Here is a 24,002-nt window from a genome sequence, read left to right as displayed (position 1 = left end):
TTGATTGTGTGTCAAGGACAATATTGAGTCTTCGTAGCATTATCAGACAGAGATATCTGGTATCACCTCAGGGCTATCCTCCTATGTGTCTGATGCTTCAACTATCTGACTTAGAATGTTCCCCTTGTAACTCTTCTCTCTGTTGATTCCATCCTGAATAAGAATAATGACATTATCACTTGATGTGGAGGGATTAACAACAGACTTTTGCAAGTTTTTGAAAACACTCATAACTCACTGCACATGTTACACTTTTGAGTCATTAAAATTCTCAGATTTTTTTTGTTACAATTAAAATTATCATTTTTATACAAATTACATGTTCAAAATTTTATGGAAATGCATTTTTTTTTTTAAATTGAAACTCCTAAGCACTACCTTCTAGACATGAGTAAAAAAATACTGTGTAGGCAAAACTTGTTACCATTAACTTTGTTTAAATCCTTTACTTATTTATTTTTGAGAGGAAAATCCTTTATTGTTGTTATCCATATTCCATATATGATGTTTACATGTATGTTTAAAAATTTAAATCCATAAACTATTTCGAAAAAGAGTTGAAGTTAAAAGATTCACGATCATGGATTGCATAAAATTGATCAACTTAAACTTTTGTAAAATTTTAATACAGTAACAGAAAAAAATTAAAATTTCAATATAGAAGTTTAGTTGAAATATATACATTATTAATTAGATAAATATTATTAATTTGAGAATAAATTTCATGTGCCTAAGGTCAATCACATATGGTTGATGTGTGTAGTGTGCGAGTGTTGTAAATTCCAAGGTACTGTGTTCAATTCACTGATAGAAAAATAGAGTAACAACGGAATTCAACGGATACCCGGATGAATATTTATTGTAACTCAAAGTAAATCATCCAGAAGTGCATGTTTCATAAACACATAGTAAGATAACAAAAAAAGTCATGTTCATGCAACAGATAATAACATAAGTCTAGGCTGCTCCATAGCCTAGTTTAGCATCCAAATCCCTCTCTACAAATTCTTTTTCTGCTTCAATCAATTCTTCTCTTACTTTAGCATGATCACTCTCTAGAGCCTCTACAGTCTTCTTCAGCCTTTTCACATTTGCATATCTCTGAGCATAACTTTTCTTACCAATTGCAGATTCAAAATATGGCTTCAACCAGGATAAATCAAAACCAACTGTCTCAAGTTCTTCCCATAAAATTTGGAGATGATTACAAGCTTCTTCATTCATATCTTTCACCCTTTTAGTGTTTAGAAAATGTAGAACTCGACCTAATGCTGTTAATGCCCATTCTCTAAACCTACGGGTATGCTTTCTCTTCCTCTGGTTGTCAACAATTGTGGCATGCCATGAACATGCTTCCTCTTGCAGTGGAACAAAGTTATTGTCTACTTTGCCTAAGAGTGAGGGATGCCATGAACATGCTTCCTCTAGCAGCGGAACAAATTTTTTGTCTACTTTGCCTAAGCCCCTGAAATCGACCAAATTGAGACACAAATTGACACACGAGGGCACTTGCGCTGGTGAATCCATCTTGCTAACTTCTTGATCAATTAGTCTTTCATACCCATGTTCACTGACAGAAATAATCCGAGCTTTAATAATACAAGTATCATTCACAATAAACGCCTTCCACGGGTTGTGGAGTTCATCCAAATGTATGAACTTGTCGACACTCCAGCAATAATTACTTGCATTGAACTCCTGTTCAGTTTCTGATAGATACATAAAGTGTCGTGTTCGGTTAAAAACAACTTAAAATGAATGTATCGCATATGAATTCATTCACACGCTCAACCACAAAATAAAGGAAAGTTCATCACAAGACTAACCAAGTAATAAAATTTCAAGACTAATCAGTTGCACCAAGTCTTCATATGATGTTGCAATGCATTTTTCAATCAACTATTGATATAATTAACAGGATGTCATGGTGCCTTATACCAAAAAATGTAAAAGCAATTGTTATTATGAAACATACCTTTGACAATTGTGAGCAAGGCATTGGCTTGATTAGTAAGAGCCAACTCAAGATTTACATATCTTTTCCAGTCTTTAGAAAAATCAATAATATCAGCAACAACCGAAAGAATTGATAATGACAAGTAACCAGAGTTGTTCTCGTTCCCTTTTGGATTCATAACAATCCGCCTGAAAACCAACATCGAAAACATTTAAAAAAAAGCATAAAAAACATGGCAATGATGTTGACGTATGTGTATGCAGTAAACTGGAATTCACTCGAGCACCAACCATGGATAGCCACTCATGAAAAAACTCTCCGAGTACATCTGAGAATCACATTTAGAGAAGTTCTTAATCGTCCATGTGAATTGCTCAATCGTCCACGGGGATATATTCTCAAATGCTTGACCCTCAATCGTCCATGGGGACCATGGGGATATATTCTCCATCTCAGCAGCCTAACAGCTTCAACTCCAACACCATTGAGAAAGAATTATATTAATTTATAAAGTACTAAGATCAATCCTTTAATGTATCAACATAGTATCTCAACAACAAAGAGTTGATGAACCAATTTATTTATACAAATCAAGCTAAGCCAAGATGACTTGGTAAATTGACTGATGTATGTTTGGATGACAATGTGATTTAGTTAATACTCTTAAGTACAGCCTTTGTCAAAATTACAGTGGCTCACCGTGATTACAACAATAATTGCTACAATTGATCCAAACTGCACATTCAAGAGACAAAATAACTCTTGAAAAATAAGAGAGAATTTTTCAAAAGAACCAACAATTTTTTATCTTATTTTAAAAATTTAAGAAAAATCCTAAAAAAATCAAACATAATCATACAATATGTTTTAAATAAAATTCATTAACTTTACTAAATTAACTATATATTGCCATTCTACACAAAGGCTGAATTAGTAAAAAAAAATAAAAAATGAAAATCACACCGATTTTCAATTGATTCATGTCGAATAATATACGCATGTATCAACCTCTTGCCAACTTAAAAAATTAGGCAAAACTACAGTAGTGGACTCTAAACTTAATTTCGATTTGATCATTTATCTCTTTTTAGGTCATTTTAGTCCTTTTGATCCGCTTGCATATGAATTTTCAAGCTTTAAAAAATTATCAACCCCACAACCATTAGCAAAACATATGTTTTCGTATCAGATATTATAAAATCAACATTGCCATAAAAAACAGTTGGATATATATACATCAACAATATAGAAGATAGTACCTAAGGATATGGCAATTCTTCGAGAAAGAATTGCTGCAAGAAAACAAAATGAAATTAGAAATTGAAGAGGAGATGGAAGGAAAAATATGCATAAACATGTGTTCAAGAGATACCCTTTAGAGTGGAAGGAATGGATGTTGTGACAATGTGAAATAAAACACATATATATTATATAAGATATATATAAGTAGTGCATGTGCAACTCCAAAAGTCTACCACCTTTTCAGTTACTTTTCATTTGTTGTTATTATCTATTTAACTACCAACAATTTAACGTTCAATAGTATTTTTTTTAAGAATATTAGAGGAACTTAAGAGTTGATTTATTAAAATGGGTCTCACTATCAATAGTATTTGGATGAAATAAGGGACTTTTTTTTATTTTTGTTTTGTTTGTTTCAGATTTAAAAAAATCCATTTTATTAAAAAATTATATTTTTAGGTCCCATTTGTTTCAGATTTTTTTTCAAAAAAAATCACTTTTGTCTTTTTTAAGTGTTTGTTTAGCATTTTTTTTAAAAATATTTTATCAAAAAATTTATTTATTTTGACTCTAAAATGAAAACTATTAAGATTACTTTTTTCTTCTTCTCAAAATCTATTATTTTCAATTACAAGGAGGTAACACATGAACTAATAAAAAAACATTTTATTTTAAAAAAATCACTTTTTTGTGTAGTAAGCATACACAAATAGCTTCAGATTATTTTTAAATATCTATAGATTTTTCTAGCGCAAAATCTATTTTTTTTTAAAGTTAAAACAAACGCACCATTAGCCTCAAAATGAAAAGTCATTCCTAGTAGCTTTTCCATTTTTAAAAATAAAAAAAAAAAAAACAAGGAACTCAAGTGTTAGAGTTTCAAATCCTAAAAAATGATTTTTATGAGTAAACAAACATAAATAGATTTAGATTTTTTAAAAAAATCCCTACATTCTCTTTAACCCAAAATCTATCAATCTATATATAAAAGTTGTCCCAAGCAAACAATTTCGCCCTAATTTTACCTAAACCCTAGCAAATAAAATTCCCGTTTTAACCCCGACCTAAAGCTTAATTACGAAACAACTATAGCCCTATTTTCCTTAACAACTATACGTAAAACAAACCACTATCCACTATTTTTTTCGCTTAATATTCCTATTTTTTATTACTTAAAAAAATTGTTTACATAACTAATTCCAATAAAAAATGAAAGATGCTACCCGATCCACAATTTTAGCCGTAATACAAACAAACGTATCATAACTCAAACCCTTCCCCTCCTCCTCTCTCTCATTCTGCGATTCACACTCTTCTCGCAGTTTCACATCCCTCTCCACTTTTTTGATCCAGTTTAGAAGGCATCTCTCTCGCACTCACTCGGCTTGCTCCGACACCATATTCATCGTCGATGCAACCGATCCTCTCCCTTCACTACCGATGAATCCACCGCCACCGACAATCAATTATTTATATTCCAACTCAAAGTTTGTTCCTCTCTCTCTCTCCATCTCTCATCTTCATTGTCGTTTGTTTTTCCAATCAAATTATTGCTTAGGTTTAACCTAATGTTTTTTCAAGTAAAATTCTTCATCTTATCCGGTTATTAAATTTCGGTAGTATTTATACGATGAATCAATATTTTGTAAATGCTGCACCGTTGCCGATTTCTTCAACCCACAAGGTGTATGTAAAAGTGTTTGAATGATTGTGTATGAACTATAATATTTGTTGTGTTTTTCCTCTTATTTACAGGTTGTGAAATGTGAAATCATCCATATGGAAGTCAAGTTTGAAGCTTCTATACTTTTTCGTGTGAGGTTCATTTGTAATTTGTTTTCTTATTTTGCAGCTTTTTTTAGATGATCATATCATAGGTTTTTTTTTTTTGGTGTTTTTCATTTTACAACTAATTGTTTTATGCTAGGTTGATATTACTCTACACTGATATCGATGATTTTATATGTGCCTCTATATCGAGTTTAATGGTGTTTTTTCATTTTACAAGTATTTAGTTTACACTTGGTTGATATGTAGTTAGTTTTATAGCCGCAGATGCCAATTTGAAAATAATTATTGCAATTTGTTTCCACCATCTCACCTTATTTTATTTTTTTCAGCACATCATGGAAGAAGAACAAGAGCACGGTAGTAAAAAAGAACTCTCTGGCGGCCGAACACCGATGGAGCCACGATGAACTAAGAGCAATTGTCCTTCGTAATTTTGACATTCATGGTGAGGCCCGGTGAAAATCGTACTTACTTTTTGTAGTTCTAAAGGCTTCTTATTGTCCTCATCTATTTTTATCGTATTTCTTATTTTACGGGTAGGTGTTTATTAAGGTTCTCTCTTTGTAAACTTCAAATATGACACATGGAGTGATTCCCAAAAGCTTAAAAGTTGTTGAAAAGGTAATATATTTGATATTACGCCACCGTGTATGTGAGTAGATTGAACTCGGTTTTGTTTGTGCTCTAATTTCCCTAATCACTTCATTTTTGCTTTCGCATTTGACTATTCATATTGGATTTGGAATGTGATTGGTTTATCCTTTGATAACTTGGAACTATTTTAAGGTTGATTTCAAACATATGATAGGTATTTTTCTAACCAAAGGTATTTTTCCTTTACGAACGTTATATATTTGAGCTACTTGCTTATTATTCGGGAATCTTTTTTTATACTCCTTAAAAGCTTGTACAAAAAAAAAAAAACAAGTTGTATGATTCCTCAACTTCACCTATTTTTTCTGTGAAAGATTCCTCAATTTTGATTCCTCAACCCCTTTCGAGTAATAATTCTTGATCCATTTCCCTTTCTTTTGATTATTGATTTTTACCATCAATGTTAGACTTTTGATTATTATATTAGGTAACTTGGTCTAAACTCTAAATGACAACTTATATAGCATTTATGTTTGTTACTCTGTGTTTTGATTTAATGTTTTTGTCTTATAAATCATGTAAATGATGAAATAGAGACATAAGCATAAACCAAAATTTAATGTTTATTATATAGCATCTATGTGTTGTTACTTCTTTTGAACATCGTATCTGCCGAATTTTGTGAGAAATTTGCTATGGGCAATGTTAGTAATGTTTTGACAGCCACAATTTTATGAGGGAATTATACTTTCTTTAGGAAAAACTTCATAATATAACTTATCAATGATTTTAGGCTTATATGTTCTTTACATGTTTTGCCATTGTGTCAAGATTTTCAAGAGCATATGTAATTTCCTACAATTTCTAATAATTGAAATTTCCTGCTATTGGTGACAATGATTTCATCATTTTAGTGACAATGGAAATTGAAAAGTCGTAACCGACTATATGTTCTGTTTTGGATATTCTTTAAGTCATGTTGACTTAGGTACATTCTTTAAGTCATGTTCTGCTTTGGATATTCTTTCACTCATGATTTGTTTTGGATATTCTTTAAGTCATGTTCGCTTTCATGCCACAAGAATCGAGAGCTTTCCCTCTCTTCACATTTTCATGGCATCGAATTTGTGAGATTTTTATGCAACTTTTCCGTTTACGTGCACTAAATGTCGTTTTTTATTAAACTAAATGCCTTTTATTATTCTTTTGTAAATTGTAAATCACATATATTGTGTCGGCTTTTAATTTAGTTCCCAAATGTTATTAGTTTTAATTTGGTATCTTATTTGCATTCATAATACTAATATAAGAAAAAAAAATACATTCGAGAACCGTGATTTTGCTTACCATGGAATTGGCATTCTACAACCGTCGGTAGGGACAGACTCATAAACTAGGCATCAAGTTTGTTTCCCTTTGCATAACATATTCTTTACTTAATTATGTTCATGTTTTACAAATCGGGGAACAAAACACTCATTTATAACTCTTAACAATTTCTAAACAAATTTTACAACCTTTTGGTCGAACTTCAATTATAATGTCCCTTTTCTCTAGACAATTAATGGTTAGTAAAAAAAAAATCGAAAAGCCCAAATGCTTGAAACTTTGAGGAACTCTTATTCATAGTAAAGTAGGAAATTCATCAGGTTATTTGCAGTCAAAACTTTGAGGAGCCTATTCTCGAATGACTCATATTGTAACAGATGGATGCTTATGATATTTCTGCTATGTAATTTACAGCTTTAGGCATCAATCTTGACACCGTACTATGTTACTAAAGTAGAAATTATTCAGGTTTTAGTTTTAGAAATCCTGCAATTTGTTGTGGGATTAAACTTGCTCCACATTGAGTGGGATTAAACTTGCTCCACATTGATTAAGTTTAGAAATTCTTGCAGGTTTTAATTTTACGCAATTTGATGTACCGTTTTAATTTTTGCATATGCAACCGTTTTAATTTTTTCGGGCTAAGACTTGAAATTAACTTGATAATTTTTGTGTTTCTTCCTTTGTTTGAATTGATTGAAATTGAAAAGTAATTATTGTTATTGATTTTCTTTGAATGGATCGGGGATTATGTGGACGGAGGAAGAGCACAAGATGTTTTTGGTTGGATTGCGAAAGTTGGAAAAGGTGATTGGAGAGGAATCTCAAGGAACAATGTGAAAACAAGAACGCCTACGCAATTTTCATCAAGACATGTAATCAGCTCAACTCATACGTTATATGTGTTGCTTTACTTCGTTTGTATTTAACTCTGTGAATGGTTAATTTAGTTAGCAATTGTGTGTCCAGGCGAATCCAATTTGTACCATAAGCTTTTGGCCGTTCATGCGTCTTTTTGAACCACCGATGTACAAATCATGCTAGCTACCCTATTTTAATATCCTTGATGTGAAGTCATTTCTCCCGTTAGGCTTATACACTATTTTTCATGAAGACGGGTAAATGTTAAACTAATACGTTCTATGATATCATTTTATCCATGTCTATCTAACTATAATTGGTTAATTTAGTTGGCGAGTTGTATGTCCAAGCGTTTTGAATTTGACCCGAAGTTGTTACCGTTAGGCGTATTTCAAACCCACTCGGTCTAAGAATCATTTGGAGGCATTTGTTGTTACATGACAAGATCTACATAGCATATGAACCAGCTTTCTATTTTATTGTGTTGAGGATGTATTTTGGTGGGCTTTAGTGTTAACTTTGTATGCATTATTTGTCACTATGAGGTTCATTTATTGTACTTTTAACAATATTTAGTTTATATTGCGTTGTTAAAGATATTACGTGTATTATGAATCTCTTAAAATACCGCCGTTAAAATACCGATGTTTAATAGCTCATACTTTAGCCTTTGTAATTCACCACTCATTGTTTTTAGTTTCTACTTTCTCCTAATATCCACCCATTAACTAGAAAAATATTTTTCACTTGATGTTCACTTTGTTAAACCGGGTGCAATGGGAATTGCTAATGCGTTTTTTGTGACTAAGCCGATACTTAATGGCGATTTACTCGATGTTGCCTTGCTTACATGATAGGGTAAGCATTTCCGTTTTTGTATGCTTTGGAATAAAGGCTTATAATAGTGAATACGGATAGAAAGAGATATGTGTAATAGTCAATGCCCGCTTATAGTCAATGCCTCGCTTATAGTTCGTTGTTTGTATAAACAATGCATGCTTATAGTCAACTTCCATTCAACTAAGAGAAAAAAATATATAATCTAACGGTAATATGTTTGGTTTAATTTAGTTGTGGTATAAAACTCGTAGTCAATGGATCAAATAGTATACTTTTAATACTTCCCGTTTTTGTAAATTTTTTAAATAAAGACGTTAACATTTTATTTGAATATTCTCTTTGATATGCTATAAAGATTTAGTTACATATTGACATGCTTTTAAGGAAAAAATCTTTATAATATTATCTGTCAAAAAAAAATCTTTATAATATTATCAATCCATCGTTGGACATATACTCTACGCCCGTATAGTTTTCATGACCAATTCGCTCATTATAATAAACCATACATCTTTTCTCTTGAAACTTATGTGTTAGTACTTTTTTTCTACAACTTAGTGACTTGTGAATTTTTTCTACAACTTAGCTACTTGAGTTTCACCGCGCTTTTAATGATATGGTATACTTTTATCGAATGAAAAATGCATCACTCCAGTTGACCCAAAGTGTTCGCCAAATTTCAACAAATAGCTCTGCATCTCTATCGGATGAGTTGCTCAACACCAAGAGAATGACAATTGAAAGTATGATTGAGTCAACTCGGTAGTTGTTTATTTTTGAAATTTTTAAATATCGTTTTGGATTCAAGTCAATATACATGTTCAAGATTTTTATGCAAAAGGCGATGATTTTTTTTTTACGGGTGTGTCAAGGTTCGGTACTTGCCACTCTATTTGATGTCGAAACTGGTGTTGATTGGTACTTTCGATCATGTGATGAGGACGGCCAAGATACCGATGTGACATCAAATGTGGTCTATAGAGAAGTTTTCCGTAATGTGTAGCACTTTGTTTTATAGTATTGTTGTTATTGCATATCGGTGCTATTTTTATGTCGACATACGTTGAATTTTCTTTTCTTCAAAAGACTAAGCCATTAAATTTATATGTTATGTTACTTTAACAGGGTCGATGTCATGGAAATTGTTTAATATAGTACATTAAAAACGTTTGTGGCAATTTATTTTATGAATTGAATTATACTATTTTTCCGATTCAAGTAAAGTATTTACTTTCATATTTGTGCTATATTTGTTCTTTTGTATGACCCGTGCGTTAGCACGGGTCGATGGTCTAGTTTTTTTTAAAGTTGAAACAAACGCACCTTAGTCATAGGAATCCGGTCGTGTTAAATCTTTTGAAGGTAGAGTTTTGTCGTTTATTGCATGATTGATCATAAACTCATTAATCCGATCGTTAATTTTTTTTTTTTTTGATCAAAAAATAAACTCATTAAGCATGTGGAAGGAAACATATAAAAAAAATGCATAAACAAATAAATATTTTATTTATTTTAGTTTATGGTTTTCGAATTTAATTCCATGCATCCCTTTGAAGTGCTGATTCACGTGTAGTGTACATGTGGGAAATAATTCATTAGTTTAAGTTTTGTTATTCAAGATACTTGGAATTCAACAAGTTAAGAATTAATCCCATTTAGAATGGAATTGGAATATGGGAGTAATTTTCATAACGGCCATTAGATGAAAATTCATTGCCATGAATTCATACAAGTAGACGTTACTTTTGGCTTATTGAAATATTAATCCCATTTGGATCAGTTTGAAAGCTCACGCATACTTGCTTATTTTCAAGTACTGCGTAGTTCAAATTCTTAAATATCAGGAACAATTGATCCTAATGGGGAATCAACATCAAAAGCATTTGAACATTCATTCCATACTCTCTTACTCCTTTGCAATATTGATATTTTGTTTGCTCTGAACTTTGGAGATTCCGAAACAAGTCTTGTAGTATCTTCATGGCAACGTTGTCCAAACTCATTGACAAGCAGAGAGCAACATTCATAACTAATAACCGTTTGATTACCAATATATACAGTATAGAAAATCTCATCATCACATGGTGGGATTAATTTCTCTAAACAAATGGTCAAATACTTTTGATAAGGTGTCAATGATTCATTTGATGATGGTGAAATGGGAGATGAAATCTCACTTTCAACTAACTTAGAAAAACAAATAATTGCTACAAGTAATATACTTAAGGTGTGGAATGTTGCCATGACTCAACTTTTTTATAGATTTCTATGATTAAGGATATGTTTTGGTTGCATGTTAGTGATAAAGTATGCCATATTTATAGTTCAAAAAGAAAATAAGCATAAATCAGTTTTTAGAAACTCTTATAGAACCAAAATTAATTGCATTGATTTTTGCAAGTTTTTTTCTTAAAAAACCCACAATTCAATTCACATGCTACGTCTTTTTTCTCTACCACATGTTACACTTTTGAGTCGTTACACATGCTAAGTTTTTTACTATATCATAAGTTACTTTTGAGTCGTTAAAATGATCTTTTCTATTTTGTTACAATAAACTTTATCAATTTTATACAAATTACACGTTCAAATTTTAAATGTAAACGCATTTTTTTTCCAGTTGTTGTATATTAGTGAGTTTTTAGTAGGCCGTTTATTATGGCTTATTCATGCTAGGGCATAATTGTCGTATCCTTCATCTCTATTTCAGGTGCATCTTGTACTTGGAGTGAGCGATCCTAATAAAATTGATCAACTTTAAACTTTTGTCCAACTAAAATTTCGAAGCGCGGGTTTTAATTTAAACATATACATTATTACTTTTATAAATGGGAGCTAGAATTTGAGGATAAATATTATGTATTAGATAAGTAACAATGACCACCGAGGTCTAACACATATGGTTGATGCGCAATGTGTATGAGTGTTGTAAATCATGAAGTACCAAGTTCAATTTCTACCGATAAAAAACATAACAATATAATTCAACGCATACATGCCTAAATATTTTAATATAGTTCAAAATAACTAATAAAGAAGTGAATGTTTCATAAACACATGGTAAATACATAGTAAGATAACAAAAAAGTGCATGTTTATGCAATAGATAATAACACAAGTCTAGGGTGCTCCATATCCTAGTTTAGCATCCAAATGCTGTTGCAAGATCCCTCTCTATAAGTTCTACATTCTTCTTCAGCTTTTTCACATTTGCTTCTCTCTGGACATAATTTTTCGTCCTCATTGCAGATAAATAAGAAGGCTTCAACCAAGATAAATCAAAACCAACTGTCTCAAGTTCTTCCCATAAGATTTGGAGACGGTCACAAGCATCTTCATTCATATCTTTCACCTTTTTAGTGTTTAGAAAATATAGAACTCGGCCCAATGCTGTGAATGCCCATTCTGTAAATCTATGAGTACGCTTTCTCTTCGTCTGGTTGTCAACAAGTGATGGATGCCATGAACATACTTCCTCAAGCAACGGAACAAATTTTTTGTCTACTTTGCCTATACCCTTGAAATCGACTAAATTGTCACATGAGGATGCTGAAGAGATTTCTTTGACAGGAATTGGTTGTGCTGGTGAACTATCCACCGCACTAACTTCTTGATCGTTTACGCTTCCATACCCTTGTTCCCTTACAGAAATAATCCGGGCTTTAATAATACATGTATCATTCAAAACATACCCACTCCAAGAGTTGCGAAGTGCATCCAAATGTACGAACTTGTCGACACTCCAATAATAACTACTTTCTTTGAACTCTTGTTCAGTTTCTGATAGAGAGAGGAAGTGTTAATTGTGCTTAGTAAAGAATAGTTTATATAAGGGATAAAAATATGGACATATCGCGTATGAATTTATTAACACATCCAATAAAAAATTAGAGGAAAGTTCATCACAAAAGACTAACCATATTGTAGATGATAGAAAAGCCATATGGTGTTGCAATACATTTTTCAATCAAATATTAAAATCAATAACAGATGTTATGGTGTTTTATACCAAAAATGTAAAACTAATTGTTATTATGAAACATACCTTTTGCAATTGTTAGCAATGCATTGACTTGATTAGCAAGAGCCAACTCAAGATTTACATATCTGCTCCACCCTTTAGGAAGATTAAAATTGTCGCCAACATTCAAATAAATTGATAATGACAAGTAACCTGGGTTGTTCTTGCTCCCTTTTGGATTCATAACAATCCGCCTGAAAAAAATATCGAAAACAAACAAAAATTGAGCACATGACAATGACGATATGCGTATGTAGTAAATTGGAATTTACTCAAGCACCAACCATGGATAGCCTTTCAGGAAGAAACTTTCTGAGTACGTCTTAGAATCACATTGGGAGAAGTTCTTAATCGTCCATGTGAATTGATCGGTCGTCCCTGGGGATTTCTTCTCAATTGCTTTACTGTTTGAGGGATGATTCTCCATCTCATAAATCTAACAGCTTCAACTCCAACACTATTGAGAAAGAATCATATTAACTTACAAAGTATGAAGATCATTACATTATCAGTTAAGCTTTCAATTTCCTGCTGTAACAACTTGATCATCTACTGATCTTTAAGAAGAAACTGTGCTATATATGTATACCGTAATTCTCAATCAATTACAGGTTTATCGAGCTGTGACACTCGCCATTTCTCAAAATGGAGTGTTACAGTATACCTATACAGCACAGTTTCGATCGAGCTGTGACCTGTGACACTCGCCAACCTGTGCATTACCTAAAGTACAAGTTGATCGAGCATTTGTGTCTATAATTCTTTTTATAATTTTGAAGATTGGCTGCTAGAGATAATCACTTTAGGTGGAAGAATTTAGAAAGACTCATGAAAAGTCCAAGTCTGTCAATCTCATAACACATAAATGAACTCAAATTGAATAAAATTGTTATAAAATTTATGACAAACACTAAAAAATTAAACAAGTAATTATACAATTGTAATAAAATTCAATCAATTAACTTAATTAAATTACTATATTGCCATTCTATACAAATCCTGAATTACTAAGAAAAAATGGAAGTACCGTAATCACACTGGTTTTATAATGGATTCACCTTCAATAATACGTGCATGCAACATGCATTTGGCAACTTAAAATTTCTCAACAATATTAGGGCTGTTTACTTTGTGAAAATGTTTTTTTGTTTGTGTTAATTTGACTTGATAACAAGAAGATAGGAGACTCTTGAAATAAACAATTGTCTGCGTTCTTTCGAAAACATGATGAAAATGCCAAAATAATTTCAAAAATGCACCACATCTAGTTAGTATTTTATTTTTTCTTCGTCACAATGGTTCCATTCAAGAGTCTCAACTCTCACACCTTCTTATTAGTAAGTTAATTAAAAACTTCAAATGAACACATATTTTTTCAATCGGGAAAAAAAGTTTTTACAAAGTAAATGGGCCATAACAAATTCGCTAAACATAGATTTTCGTATGAATTAATAGTCAATTTTGTCCATAAACCATCACTCTCTCATCAATGTACTCCCTATACTATTAAAATAAAATAAAAGGTCTATAAATTATGAAAGAGATAGTATCATGAAAAACAACAAATTTTGTTGACCGAGGGACTAAATAGTTGGATGGGAGAATAGTTTAGGGATGTTCTAGTTGAGTTTAATAGTTTAGAGATCAAATTGATTAGAGAATGATATTTTAAAGACTAAATCAATTGTTTATTCATTTTCAAATCATAGTTATTTTAACAAGAAATTTAAAATCCACATTGTCATATAAAATGATCAGATATATATAGAAGCCATTAGAAAAAGTTGCTTTGAAGAAATAGATAGATATACAAGTTAATTAGTACCTAAGGCTATGACGATTCTTCAACCATGAATTGCTGCAAGAAAATAATGAGAAGTTAGCAATCAAAGTGGTTGATGGAAACCTAAAGCATAAACCTAAGAAGTGTCTCAAAAGATACCTTTCGAGCGGAAATGAAGGTCGTTCGTGGCTTGTTAGAGAAGAGAAGTTGTATTTGAGAGTTGGAAAACCTAGCTAGGTTACTTTTCCATCGGTTTGACTTTGGTCTTTTTAAATTTTAAGTTTAATGGCTTTCTTTAAGCCTTTTTCAGTTTTTTTTTTTAAATATTTACTTGTAGTAGCACTATAAATTGACAAAAATTTCCTTACTATAAAATTAAATTTTCAAAACCAAATCATTTGACCCATTTTCCATTTTTATCTTCTTCTCCCATTCTTTATGAAATTAAATAGAATTTTCACACACAACCATTCCAAGGACCCACAAAAAGCGACATATAGGGAAAAGTTTGGTACTTTGTTCCGAATTCCAATTTCCGTTTTCAACATGTTTCTATATGAACAAGCGGAGTGTATCTCTTGAGCAGGAAATGTAGTCTTTACGTTGATGAAATGATCCGTTGTGACTGGTTTGTTAATATTTTTGCTCGTGCAATTTGGTTGAATTCATTACGTATATGACTCGGTCTGTTTATAGTAACTAACCCCAAGATAAGTGTGCTGCCTATCTGATTTTAATTGTTTGTTGATGTTTAAGGTGATGGACTATGTTGGCACTCTATTCATTCATTATGTGAGGAATGAGGTGGTTCTTGAGATGACAAATGAGGTATTATCTTATGTCAAGTATCACCCTGAAGTGTGATATGTCTCTTAAGGCGGTGAAGGAGGTAAGATCTTGTTCTACACCACATTATTTATTGAGGTGGTTCCCTCGAATGAGCTTGAATTCGGTCACCTCACTTGGCCTGTTTTCCATGTTTATCATGGGATTTCTAGTTGGATGACCTGTGAAGATAATACAGCCACGGCTTTTAGGCTCGTACCATTACAAGTCAATTTTGGCTTGTGGAATTTTAAATTAAAGGATGTGTTAAGGTGTTGATTAGTACACAAATATTGATTGATATTGATGAAATATGTGATATAAGACTATGCAGATGGTTGAAGAGCTTCTTGTAAACATGAGAGTTGCACCATAAGTTTTCAACCAGGTTTTCGACACGTGAACATTTTTGGAGTTATTTAGCTTCAAGTGTAGTATATATACTCTTACAATGTAATATGATAGTTCTTTGGAACTATCATTGAAGGGATAATAAAATTGAGGAGCTTCAATGCCTTGCTCTAAAAACAAATATTTGAGGAGCTTGAATTTGACACCTTAATATAAGTATGCCTTGCTCGAAAAACATGTATTTTATGTTACCTCTTTTGTACGCTCTATGTGTGCCTTTGCTTTTCTTTCATTTTCCTTTTTACTTTACCATTTTTAAGTCCTTACACTTATTTGATCCATAATTGTAAGCTTTTAACCTTAAACCTTCAATTAACAATCCTTTAAACATTTTCCCAACAATAACCCCTTGCTAAATAAAGAATCAACTTACCCATAGGTTCGGTAACCAAGTTCTCGCAAGGAGAAAAAACTAACATAACAATTAACATATTAACATTTGTCATTAAAAAAACACATTTTAATTCCATGAGATGTTTAAAACCTTTATTATTTATGAATTATATATATACACACACATTACACATATACATCATATTGGCTGATTATGCTTTGGTATAATTGATATTTCAAACATTATTCCAACACTTGCAACCTCAAAAAACAATTTATTAGATATCAAGTTGTACAATCTTTTAAGTTTGCACGAGATACCTAATAAAAGTTAAATACATTAGGATTGTGTGAGTTAAAGTTAAACACATTAGGATCTATTGAGTTAAAGTTAAATACATTTGGATCTGCTGCCTGAGGGTTATTATTTAGTAAAGAAGAAACACAAGAATCCCAAACTTTTGCACTCCTCTTCAATATTGAAGTTTTGCTCTTCCTAAAATCTTCTGATGTCAAAAGAGCTTTTGTCATGTCATCATGACATTGTTTTCCCACTTCATTCACAAGGTTAAAACAACATTCCTTACCAACTGTTTGATTACCAAAAAGTATACTAAAGAAAATTTCATCACCACATGGTTGGTATACCTTTGATGCACAATTTTTTAAATGCTTTTGAAACAATGATGGCTGGGTTGGTGCATCAGGAGGAGGGTCATTTGATACTTGAACACGAGATGAAATTCCAGTTTCAATTAACAAAGCAAAACAAGTTAATACTAATGGTAATAAACTAAAGGTGTTGAATGTAGCCATGGTTAATTTTAATGGTGGCTTGTTAGTAGTCAAGTGAGCTATATTTATAGTTTAATAGTAATTAATATTTGCTTGAGTTAGTTTTTGAAAACTCTAGTAATTAAAACCAAAATTAATTTAGGGTTAGGCCCTCTTTGTAATAAAAACGTAAAATAAAATTAATTGAACTGATGTTTGCAAGGTTTAAAAACGTCCATAATTAAATTCACATGTAATACTTTTATTTCGTTAAAATTTTGAGTTCCATTGTTGCAAAATGATTATCAGTTTCATAAAAAATGTATGTTACAAGTTTTAAATGTAGATGTCTTCAAAAAAAGTTTTAAATGTAGATGCATATTTTCAATAAAGAAGTTCTAATAATTTTGTAAAAAAGCAAAAAAAAAAAAAAAAGGGAAGGAAAAATGTATTTTCTTTTCTTTTTTCAAAGGTTAATTGTTTGGAATTTGCTTATTGGTTACTCTTTTCATATGAAACTTTGGACTGAACCTAGGTCCATATCGTAGGCCCAATATACATCGATCTAATAACCCTAATCCTTGCTTTCTTGAGGACTATAGAGGACCTCCTATGCGTGTGGCCACCATAGAGGAACACATCTCTGTCCATCCTTCGATAAGATGTGAATTTCATAAACGATAATTGCTTTTGTGTAAGTGATGCATGTTCATCTGTGATTTATTAAAGAGTTAAATAAGTAAACGGTCATTCTAAATATACCACCATTTGATTTTAGTCCCCCTAAAATATTCATTAGGCTTTTGGTCCCTTCAAAAATTTTCATCCATGAAATTAGTCCCTCGCTTTTTAGTTAACTCATATCTAAACTACAAATTTTTTAATAAAATTTTCCAGAAATGGATAGAATATTATGACAATCTCTCTTAAAAAAAATTAGAATTTTTTTAACAAAACATGAATTTAATATGAATTTTTTAACACCAAAAACATAAAAATTCATATTTATTTCATGTTTTGTTAAAAAAATTCTTATTTTTTTGGGAAATATTTTCGTAATTTTCTACTCATTTCTAGAAAATTTCATTAAAAAAAATATGAAGGTTAGACATGAGTTGACTAAAAACTAGGGACTAATTTCATGATGAAAAAGTTTGGGGGACCAAAAGCCTAAGAAATATTTTAGGGGGACTAAAATCAAATGGTGATATATTTAGAGGGACCGTTTACTTATTTAACCTTTTATTAAATGATGTGAAATGATGATTATTTAATGATGTGAATGATATATATATATATATATATATATATATATATATATATATATATATATATGATTGAAGATGTTTTATGTATTTAATTTTTGAGTCTATTCATTATGTTTATGCAATCTTCTTATTTTGGATAGATATTCACCCCGATTGCGGATTGGAAGTCTCCGGTGGCGGAGCCGTACAAAAAATTTTGGGGTGGCCGCGATTTCGCCATCAAAATAAACTAAAATATATAAATCATATTAAACACTACACATTTAAGTCGTAATAAACCAAAAATCGATCATTAAAAATTTAAACTACATAATTTAAACTACATAATATAAGCCAACACGAAACAACTTGAGTGAAAATTTGTGCCGGGAGCAACTTAATGTAATAATTAGTAATTTAGTAGTAGAAGGCGGTCAAGAAACTAAGAGATGGTCCGGAAAGGGCAAAAGTGGAAACAGAACAACACAAACTTGCAATTGCAACCATAGAAAGAAACGGTAAATATAGTAATTCTTACCCGCTTCCTCTCTCAAAAGATTCATCCTCCAAAAAGCGTATCTCGGAGTTAACCGCAGCCTTCATACGCCTCCCCAACTCACTGCGAACATATTTGGCTTTTGATTTCAACCCGGCCATGGCCACTTCCTTCCCTCTTCATCTCCAAAAACAGATACATACACCCTAACCACCTACACTAAAAGTGCCGAGTTAGAAGATCACATACCACCGCCGGCTACGACATTACATCACGGTCATGAAACAAAATTAATAAGGTTTACATTCCAATTAGAAGATTAGATGAGAAAAATGAAAAGGCAATGTGGCAAGATAGTCAATGAATTAAATGCAGTAACCAATAAGACTTGGTTTGCTTTCACTAACAATTTACCTCTCGAAAAAACATTCATGCATCAAAACCCTCTTTTGTTAAAACTTGAACCATCGATCTTTGGCTCATACCAATATACACCTAACCCCACGCTCTCAACAGCCCTGCAAAACCATTACTCTATATTCAATAACTACAATGGAAAACATACATAAAAACCTTGATTTACCTAAGTATTATTAACAAAAATCAAAAATCCCCTTTTGTTTTGATTAGGGTTATGGGAAAATTGAAATTGAAAACCAAATCAAAAATCAAATTCAATAACAAAGAAAAAAACATTGAATCACTATCATTACTTACTAATAAATGAAGAATCGATTAAGATACACTTACAATTTTATTTTAGGGTTTGTAGAGAGATTGAGACCAATGAAAAATCAAAGTCGAGAGATTGATGTAGAGAGTTCGCCGGTCGCGGGATTGCGGTGGGAGAAGGTGGTGACCGATGTCGTGGGATTGCCTGTGGGTGGGGAGAAGAGAAAATATGGCTTGTTCTTTTCTTTCCCGTTACGGGAGAAAATTGGCAATGAGAGTGGGATGTGGGTGAGTGAGTGGCATGGCAAGAATATTAAAAATAGCTCAGTGGGTATTATGGTATTTTCACGTAAATAATGGGTAGGCCATGGCCTACCCCGGTCCTCACGTGGCTCCGCCACTTTGGAAGTCTCTATCCTTATTTGGTACAAATATTTTGGACGAAGAACTTTAGACGCTGCGAGCTTGGAGTACGACGATGGGTCTTTTTTGTCAATCTTTCTTTTCATTATTAGGAGTTTATTTTGGGTTAATGCTATGATTCTGTAACACTAGGGAATTGGAGTTTTCCTTTTATTTTTGGACTATGTTTTGGAATTCATATTTGAATTCAGCTTATTTGTTAAGATAATGTGTCAATGTTTTGGAATTGATATTTGAATTCAGCTTATTTATACGTGAGATTAAAGGAGTCAAAGAGTTACATTTCTAAAGTTCGAATTATGGGAAGAAAATATTAACACAACAATTAACATAATAACATTCATCATAGGAAAATATTAAGTGTTAAACACAATGATCATAGGTGAAAACCAAAACAACTATTTATACCTGAAATGGTTATCGTTGAGCTCTAATATTAATTAGGATAAACAAAGTTTTAGTATAGGTGAATCGTTGATATTCCAAACATAATTCCAACACTTGCAGCATCAAAAAACAATTTATTAGATATCAAGTTGTACAATCTTTTAAGTTTGCACGAGATACCTAATTAAAGTTCAATACATTATGATCCAATGGGTTAAAGTTAAATACATTAGGATCTATTGAGTTAAATACATAAGGATCTGCTACCGGAGGGATATTTAGTAAAGAAGAGACACAAGAATCCCAAACTTTCCAACTCCTTTCCAAAATTGAAGATTTTTTCTTCTTGAAATTTTCTGATGCCAAAATATATTTTGTCATGTCATCATGACATTGTTTTCCAACCTCATTCACAAGGTTAAAACAACATTCATTACCAGCTGTTTGATTACCAAAAAATATACTAAAGAAAATCTCATCACCACATGGTTGGTATAACTTTGTTGCACAATTTTTTAAATGCTTTTCAAACAATGATGGCTGGGTTTGTGTATGAGGAGGGAGGGCATTTGATAGTTGAACATGAGATGAAATTCCGGTTTGAACGAACAAAGCAAAACATGCTAATACTATTGGTAATAAACTAAAGGTGTTGAATGTAGCCATGGGTTGATTTTTTTAGAGATGCTTAGAGATGCAATGCAAGATTAAAATAACTCAAATAATTTATTGGTAGCTTGTTAGTTATGATCGAGTGATCTATATTTATAGTTTGGAAGTAACTAATATTTGAATGAAACGGTTTTTTTTTTAAAAACTCTAATAATTAAAACCAAAGATTAATTGAACTGATGTTTGCAAGTTTTAAAAAACGTCCATAATTCAATTCATATGTTAAAACCAAGATTAATTGAACTTTTAGTTTGTTAAAATTTTGAGTTCCATCATAGCAAAACAATTATCTTTTTTATAATAATAGCAAAACGATTATCAGTTTCAATGTTTCATATAAAATGTATGTTTCAAGCTTTAAATGTAGATTTCCTTAAAAAAAGTTTTTAAATTAATCGTAGATGCATATTTTCAATAAAGAAGTTCTAGTTGTAATTCCCTCAAACAAAAAAATCTAGTTGTAATTTTGTAAGAAACACAACAAAATAAAATTGGGAAGGAAAAACTCCAAAAATAAAATATACTACTCAAAATATGAATTAAATGAAAAAAGATATTTATTTATATCATACATATGTGTGTGTATTTCATTTTTATCCAAAATATCATAAGTTAGTCTTTTAATTATATTTTTACTTCTACATGTACCATTTTTTTTAACAAAAAGGAAAATATGCATATAAAAAAAGGAAAAGATGTTTGGCATTTTCTTTCTTGTTTAAATGAAACAATAACAATATCTAAAAAAAATATTGGTAAGGTACACGTGGCTGCTTTCAATTGGCTGTGGATAACATACCACAGTTTTCCAAAGGAAATTTATAATTTTATCAAAAAATAGTTTATATCGAAGATTTTCTATTCCAATGGTTTATTTACGTCAAATTCTTGTTAAAGATTCGCAATAGTGATGAACTATATTTCGTGTATAAAATATAAGAGCAATGTTATATCTCTAGAAAAATAACATCAAGAATTCTTCAAGAATAAAGAGTAGCCAATCACAATGCATTATTTGCCACAATTCAAGGAGGTGTGGCTGAAAAATAGGAAGTGGACAAATAAATCATCCAATTAAAATTTGTCAATATGTGTCTTGAAAAATTCTTGATGCTATTTTTCTAGAGAAGTAGCATTTTCCAAAATATAAATGCATAACCATAAAAATACTTATTATTAATTTCGTGTTCTATCTAAACATCATGAACTTCTTTGTATTATTATCACAGACTGCATATTACAATCATGGTAAAGCATTTACAACAAATAGTGTCACACAATACATTATGCAATTGACAACATTTTGTCTATTTTCTGAAAATTAGCTGGAACTACACCCAGCTGTGTGCCGAAATATATGATTTCACACAGCAGATCATATACATTACAAGCTAGTGCAACTTTATAAAAAGTTACCTAAGATGAGCATTCACCCAAAAAGTCACCTAAGATGAATAATTCATCATGTTACCACAGCTGTCTACTGCAAAATATTAATATAGGAAATCATTTATTGTAAAGTTGGGAAGGAAGAAATTTTTATTAGTTAAAGTGATATAAATTTTCAAAAGAGGGGGCTAATTTAATACTATTAACTTAGTAGGTTGTCATTTACAGTGTCAAATGTTAACCTAAAGTTTAATACTATTAACAAAAGAAGGCAAATGTTAACCTAATATAATGTTCACCCAACCCAACAGTGATAGTTAGGCTTTGTTCACGTTAATGGACAAGTGCTATTCATCCACTTCCTGTGAAAGCAAATTTTGTGAGATACTCTTTTATTTAGGTGGCATTTATATAATAAATCCGTCTGCAAGTAAATGTATTAGAAGGACAACATATGTTTTCCATTTAACTGATGTGTTTTTGAATATAAAGATTTTTTATATCGTAAATCAGTATGAAAGTTGTTAGATCACACCTACAAATCAATTTAGTGGATTATATCTTCTAATCTTTAAAAAGCTATTTTTTTTTTTAATATTGTAAACAAGTAGTTGATGGTGTGTTCAAATGTAAAATTCAATATAAGAGAGGATGGCTCCATCGTAGAACAATGCAAAGAGTCCTCTTAGCTAATGTTTCTTTTTAATAAAAATGTTAATATGTTTTTTTTAAGCCAAATAGAAAATATAATAAATAAAAAGAAAGTGATACAAAGACTGGGGCATAAGACTTGATTCAAGAATAACTCAATAGGGAATCCAACATGATAAATCAGTCCAAGTGGATCAACTCTATTATCCTAATAAAAATTCACTAATCACATACGCAACCCAACGAGCCCACATACGGGCGCGAAACCAAAGTTACAAAAGAGAAAAAGATAAGTGAACCTCCACAACGAACAGTTAGAGTATAACTATGACGAATGGATCGACCGGCAACACGGTAACAAAATTCAAGTGTCAACAGCTCCATGATCAACAACAAGCTTGAAATGCTCTTTCGAGCAAAACAACGCATAAGAACTTAGATCGAGGAATGAGTTCAATACGTCGACAACTAGATCCTTTCGAGTTAAACGAAACGAGACCCTTTTAGGTTTAAGAACACACCAAACATTTCGTGTTTACAAAAACACACCACTGCAAAAAAGCGAACGAAACAGACCCTTTTAGGTTTAAGAACACACCAAACATTTCGGGTTTACAAAAACACACCACCGCAAAAAAGCGAAATCCAATCCCATCGGTCTATGATCAGCAACGAAACACAACGACAACAACATAAACAAACACAACACCAAACGAGAAAAACACAAACAACAAAAGTAGCCTCGAAACACCGGTGCGGTGGCAGCGAAGGATTCTTTTAACTTCTTTAATCTTTTAGTTCAACAAAATGAACTATTGATCCCCTTTTACTAATTTTTATTAATTTTTTGGGTGACAAATTATTGGTAGTGCTCATGTTTTAGAAAGAGTGCCAACCTCTTATGTTATTTGCAAATGACTTTGAAGACTTTCACGCTCCACTTGACTGCATTGAAAAACAAAATTACATTAAAATGCGTTAACTTGTTTTGAGTAAAAAAAATGCATACACCCACCCACCAGTCCACTAAGAAAAGGAAGAAATTATCAATTTAATCACTAATTAAATTATATCTCTCACACGGAAAATGCCGAAATTGCAAGGTCGGACGTCGTGACCGGGTTCGAACCCGGACCTCATAGTTGTGTATGAGTATAATTTCAATGGGTTACCATTTCATCTAAGACAAAAAAAAAGTTACTCCCTCCGTCACATTTATAAGGCTTTTGCTTTTTTACATTCATTAAATAAGTGGTATATCTGGACTATATTATATTCAAGATACATCACTTATTTAATGAATG

At 31.5% G+C, this 24,002-nt stretch overlaps 2 protein-coding genes and 1 long non-coding RNA gene across 8 annotated transcripts; 1 reads left to right on the top strand and 2 right to left on the bottom strand.

The window, feature by feature from the left end:
* Nucleotides 1-832: 832 nt before the first annotated feature.
* LOC146896627 (MATH domain and coiled-coil domain-containing protein At3g58280-like) lies at nucleotides 833-3,381 on the bottom strand. 6 transcript variants are annotated; one of them, XM_085732690.1, is made up of 6 exons: nucleotides 3,330-3,375; nucleotides 3,217-3,249; nucleotides 2,377-2,424; nucleotides 2,248-2,340; nucleotides 1,976-2,145; nucleotides 833-1,709 (listed from the first exon to the last, which is right to left on the bottom strand). In XM_085732690.1, the coding sequence occupies exons 3-6, from the start codon at nucleotides 2,406-2,408 to the stop codon at nucleotides 958-960; spliced, it is 1,047 nt and encodes a 348-aa protein (XP_085588816.1). In that variant the 5' UTR covers nucleotides 2,409-2,424; nucleotides 3,217-3,249; nucleotides 3,330-3,375; the 3' UTR covers nucleotides 833-957. The 6 variants fall into 6 exon arrangements, with proteins under 6 accessions (XP_085588816.1, XP_085588814.1, XP_085588811.1 ...); XM_085732688.1 differs by having other exon boundaries at nucleotides 2,377-2,430; nucleotides 3,330-3,370; XM_085732685.1 differs by having other exon boundaries at nucleotides 2,248-2,424; nucleotides 3,330-3,381.
* A 4,325-nt stretch (nucleotides 3,382-7,706) lies between these two features.
* Nucleotides 7,707-7,986, top strand: LOC146896626 (uncharacterized). Its single transcript, XR_015021783.1, has 2 exons — nucleotides 7,707-7,788; nucleotides 7,883-7,986. It is a non-coding gene; the product is annotated as an uncharacterized LOC146896626 (long non-coding RNA).
* Nucleotides 7,987-11,540: 3,554 nt separating this feature from the next.
* Nucleotides 11,541-13,087, bottom strand: LOC146896625 (MATH domain and coiled-coil domain-containing protein At3g58250-like). The gene is made up of 3 exons (XM_085735420.1): nucleotides 12,920-13,087; nucleotides 12,660-12,829; nucleotides 11,541-12,394 (listed from the first exon to the last, which is right to left on the bottom strand). The coding sequence occupies exons 1-3, from the start codon at nucleotides 13,060-13,062 to the stop codon at nucleotides 11,757-11,759; spliced, it is 951 nt and encodes a 316-aa protein (XP_085591546.1). The 5' UTR covers nucleotides 13,063-13,087; the 3' UTR covers nucleotides 11,541-11,756.
* Between the last annotated feature and the right edge of the window lie 10,915 nt (nucleotides 13,088-24,002).

This window comes from Medicago sativa, chromosome 8, assembly GCF_051527215.1.
Source record: "Medicago sativa cultivar Bolivia chromosome 8, Bolivia_mono, whole genome shotgun sequence".
Lineage (NCBI taxonomy): Eukaryota > Viridiplantae > Streptophyta > Magnoliopsida > Fabales > Fabaceae > Medicago > Medicago sativa.
The sequence above is the reverse complement of the archived record's forward strand: the minus strand, read 5'-3'. Positions and strand labels throughout refer to the sequence as shown.